At 39.8% G+C, this 4,180-nt stretch overlaps 1 protein-coding gene across 1 annotated transcript; it reads left to right on the top strand.

The window, feature by feature from the left end:
* Positions 1-292: 292 nt before the first annotated feature.
* Positions 293-1,234, top strand: OR5J2 (olfactory receptor family 5 subfamily J member 2). Its single transcript, XM_019974993.2, has one exon. The coding sequence runs from the start codon at positions 293-295 to the stop codon at positions 1,232-1,234; it is 942 nt and encodes a 313-aa protein (XP_019830552.2).
* Positions 1,235-4,180: the final 2,946 nt, after the last annotated feature.

Below are 4,180 nucleotides of genomic sequence, written 5' to 3'. Positions count from 1 at the left end.
CAAGCCAGTATCACTTTCTCATAGAGGCAGACACTTGGAGACAGAATTAGATTTTTGAGAGCCAAAATGAATTTTCATATATTTGCTTATGGAGTAGAATTATAACTAGCACTAAATGAAAAAAATAAAAATAAATAAATAAATATTTTGGTTCGGCAAAATAATTTATTTTTCCAAGGACAGAAGCCTATACATATCTCTCGAAGTCTTTAATATTAAACACCAGATTCTCCTGTATACATTCTAATCCCCACATCTGTTTTACTTACAGATTTCAAGATTAAGGAATTAAATGGCTGCAAAGAATTTTACGGTTGTTACTGAATTTATTATTTTGGGACTGACAGACAATACTGAACTGAAAGTTGTTTTATTTGTGTTGTTCCTGGTGATTTATGCTATTACTTTGGTGGGGAATCTGGGCATGATGATCTTCTTAATCCAAGTCACCCCCAAGCTCCGCACACTCATGTACTTTTTCCTCAGCTGCCTTTCATCTGTGGATGCCTGTTATTCATCTGTTATTGCACCAAAATTGCTGATCAGCTTCCTAGTTGTGAGGCAAACCATCTCCTTCTCTGCCTGCATAGTGCAGCATTTGTTTTTTGGGGTGTTCATCACCATAGAAGGCTTCTTGCTGTCCATGATGGCTTATGACTATTATGTAGCCATTGTCAACCCTTTGCTTTATGCTGCAGCCATGTCTAAGAGGAAGTCTGTAGGACTGGTCATTGGATCACTCATTGGTGGAATGATTAACTCACTGACCCACACCATCAGCTTTGGGAGATTGTCTTTCTGCAGGTCCAATGTCATCAGTCACTTCTTCTGTGATGTCCCCCCACTGCTGAAGTTGTCATGTTCTGATACCTCCATGAACGAGCTGTTGCTCCTAACCTCCTCTGGAGTCATTGCCATGGCCACCTTCTTGATTGTGATCATTTCCTACACCTTCATTGCTGTTGCTATCCTGAGGATCCGCTCAGCAGCAGGCAGACAGAAAGCCTTCTCCACCTGTGCCTCTCACCTGACCACTGTGACCATATTCTACAGCACCTTGAGTTTTAATTACATTCAGCCAAGTTCCCAGTATTCTGTAGAACAAGAGAAGGTGGTTTCAGTGTTCTATACACTAGTGATTCCCATGTTAAACCCACTGATTTACAGTCTGAGAAACAAAGAGGTAAAGGCTGCTGTGAGAAGGGCCATAGAAATAAAACATTGGTCATGCTAATTTCACATTATTTAGCCCTATAGCAGTCAATCAGTCAATTCTTCCCTTATCAACATCCACATGAATTCAATGAATTCTAGAGCTTCTAAGTATAGGACAAATTATTTCATTCTGTGTAGTCCTTTTCACATGAGAAACTGAGACTAGAAATCAGAAGTGATTTTATGCATAAGTCAATTTTTAAAAAGCCAAACTAAAAACTCAGGTTAATAATATCTGTACTAATCACTTTTAATAAAATGATTTTAATAAATTTATTTTATCAATTCATAGAATTACATGCATCTTCTCTGAAATTTGGAAAACAAAGTTTGTGAATGTGTGTATACTATTGGAGATATAAAGAATGAAATATTTTTATAAAATACTTAAATGTATTGACTCAGAAATGAAAATAACTTTATACATGGCATTTTCTTTACCTCTTAAAGCTTGTATTAAAATTTTAAATATAGATGGCAGAGGAGTAGGACGGGGAGAACACTTTCTCCCCCACAAATTCATCAAAAGAGCATTTAAACATCGAGTAAATCCCACAAAATCCAGCAGAGGACATCAGGCACCCAGAAAAGCAACCCAACCCTTCGAAAGGAGGTAGGAAAAAATATAAAAGACAAAAAAAGAGACAAAAGAGGGAGGGACGGAGTTCCATCCCAGGAAGGGAGTCTTAAAAAGAGAGAAGTTTCCAAACACTAGGAAACCTTCTCACTGCCGAATCTGTGCCGAGCTTTGAAAGCACAGAGGGCAACATAACAGGGAGAAAAAAATAAATAAACAATTAAAACTTGCAGATTGTGAGCCCTACGGTAACTCCCCCAGCAGAGAAGCAGCGCAGAGGCCTGCACACGCCATTAACAAGCGGGGGCTGGGCAGGGAGGCGTGGCGCGGGCTGCATTGCTTAGAGTAAGAATCTGGCCTGAATACCCTGAGCGCTATCTGAGCGAAATAATTTGGGCTAGCAAACCAGACTGCGGGATATCTACCACGTGAAAAGCCAGCCCTAACCTAAGACACCGCCAGGCCCACGCACGGAACAAAGGACTGAACAGAGATAGCCAGCTGCAGACCTTCCCCCTCTGGTGACAGGCAGCCAGAGCCGGAAGGGGGCAATCGCAGCCCCAGAGAGACATTATCTATAAAACTGTAAGCAGGCTTCTTTGCTAATTAAAAGTTCTTGGGGGTCTGGATGGTCAACATCTGCCTGAGAAGGTGCGCCGGTTGTACACCCAGATAACCGAGTGGTGGGGAGGCGATAAGTCGCAGCATTGGTGCTCACCAAACACCTCATCACCTGAGCTGCTCGGACCTAGGAAGAGCACAAAACGCAGGCCCAACTGATTCTACTCCTCTGAGGACTACCCGAGTGGCTGAACCTGAGCGGCTTGGACCTGGGAGGCGCATGCAGCCCAGGGCCGGCCTCGGATTGTTCCCGGCGGAATAACGTAGAGCCCGAGCAGTGTGGACATGGAGGCTACACGCGCCGTGAGCGGGGGCAGACCCAGTGTGGCTGAGGCACTGCGAGCACATGCCAGTGTTATTGTTTGCAGCATCCCTCCCTCCCTCCCCACAGCGGGACTGAACAAGTGAGCCTGAAAAAAAAAAAAGTGTCCTCCACCGTCCCCTTTGTGTCAGGGCGGAAACCAGACACTGAAGAGACCAGCAAACAGAAGAAGCTATAACAGAGGGAAACGCCTTGGAAGCTACAGACAGTAGATTAAAACCCTGTGGTTACTACGGACTACATAGGAAGGGGCCTATAGATCTTGAGAAATATAAGTCGGACCAAGGAAATAGCCAAAAATGAACTGAACCCACAATACTCACAACAAAACCAGAGAAAGTCCTAGATATATTTTTACTATTTTTACGATCATTATTATTTTTTATTTCTTTTAATGTTAAGTCCTCTATTGTTCCTTCAATTTTCACTTTTATAACCTATTACTTTGCAAAAAAAAAAAAACAAAACTATTTTTTTCTTCTTCAGCAAACTTCATATATATATATTTCATAATTTTTTGACCTTGTTTTGTTTTTTCTGTGTTTGTTTGTTTGTTTGTTTTCTTCTTTTCTTTAACATTGTATTTTTGAAATTCCAAACTCTACTCCAGATTTTTAATTTTAGCTTTTTGGTATAAGTTATCAATTTTGTACCTATAGTTTTTTTTTATAACTTCTATGACTTTTTTTTTCTTTCCTCTGTTTCTTTCTCTTCTTATTTTATATAACATTGTATACCTGAAATTACAAATTCTACTCTAGATTTTTAATTTATGCTTTTTGGTATTTGATATCAATATTGTACCTGTATTTTCTTTATAATTTTTGCGACATTATTTGTTTTTGTTTGTTTGTTTGTTTTATCTCTTCATTTTTCTTCTTCCTTTTTTTTAACATTGTATTTTTGAAATTCCAAACTCTACTCTAGATTTTTAATTTTTGCTTTTTGGTATTAGTTATCAATTTTGTACCTGTATTTTCTTTATAATTTTCGTGACCTTGTTTGTTTTCCTTTGTTCGTTTTTTCTCTCTTTCTTTTCCTTCTTCTTTTCTTTAACATCATATTTTTGAAATTCCAAACTCTACTCTAGATTTTTAATTTTTGCTTTTATGTATTTGTTACCAATATGGTACCTTTAAGAACCCAATCTTCAGTACCCATTTTTCACTAGGAAGCGAGATTACTGGCTTGACTGCTCTCTCTCCTTTTGGACTCTCCTTTTTCTCCACCAGGTCGCCTGTGTCTCCTCCCTAACCCCTCTCTACTCTACCCAACTCTGTGAATTTCTGTGTGTTCCAGACGGTGGAGAACACTTAGGGAACTGATTACTGGTTGGATCTGCCTCCCCCCTTTTCATTCCCCCCTTTTATCCTTCTGGCCACCTCTGTCACCTTCCTCCTTCTTCTCTTCTCTGTATAACTCCATGAACATCTCTGAGTGGTCCA

Source organism: Bos indicus, chromosome 15 (assembly GCF_029378745.1).
Source record: "Bos indicus isolate NIAB-ARS_2022 breed Sahiwal x Tharparkar chromosome 15, NIAB-ARS_B.indTharparkar_mat_pri_1.0, whole genome shotgun sequence".
Taxonomy (NCBI): Eukaryota; Metazoa; Chordata; class Mammalia; order Artiodactyla; family Bovidae; genus Bos; species Bos indicus.
Note: the sequence above shows the minus strand (reverse complement) of the source record. Positions and strands in the feature narration are given on the sequence as shown.

Excerpts from the sequence above, each read along its gene's own strand:
- OR5J2 (XM_019974993.2), top strand. The coding sequence starts at position 293 with ATGGCTGCAAAGAATTTTACGGTTGTTACTGAATTTATTATTTTGGGA.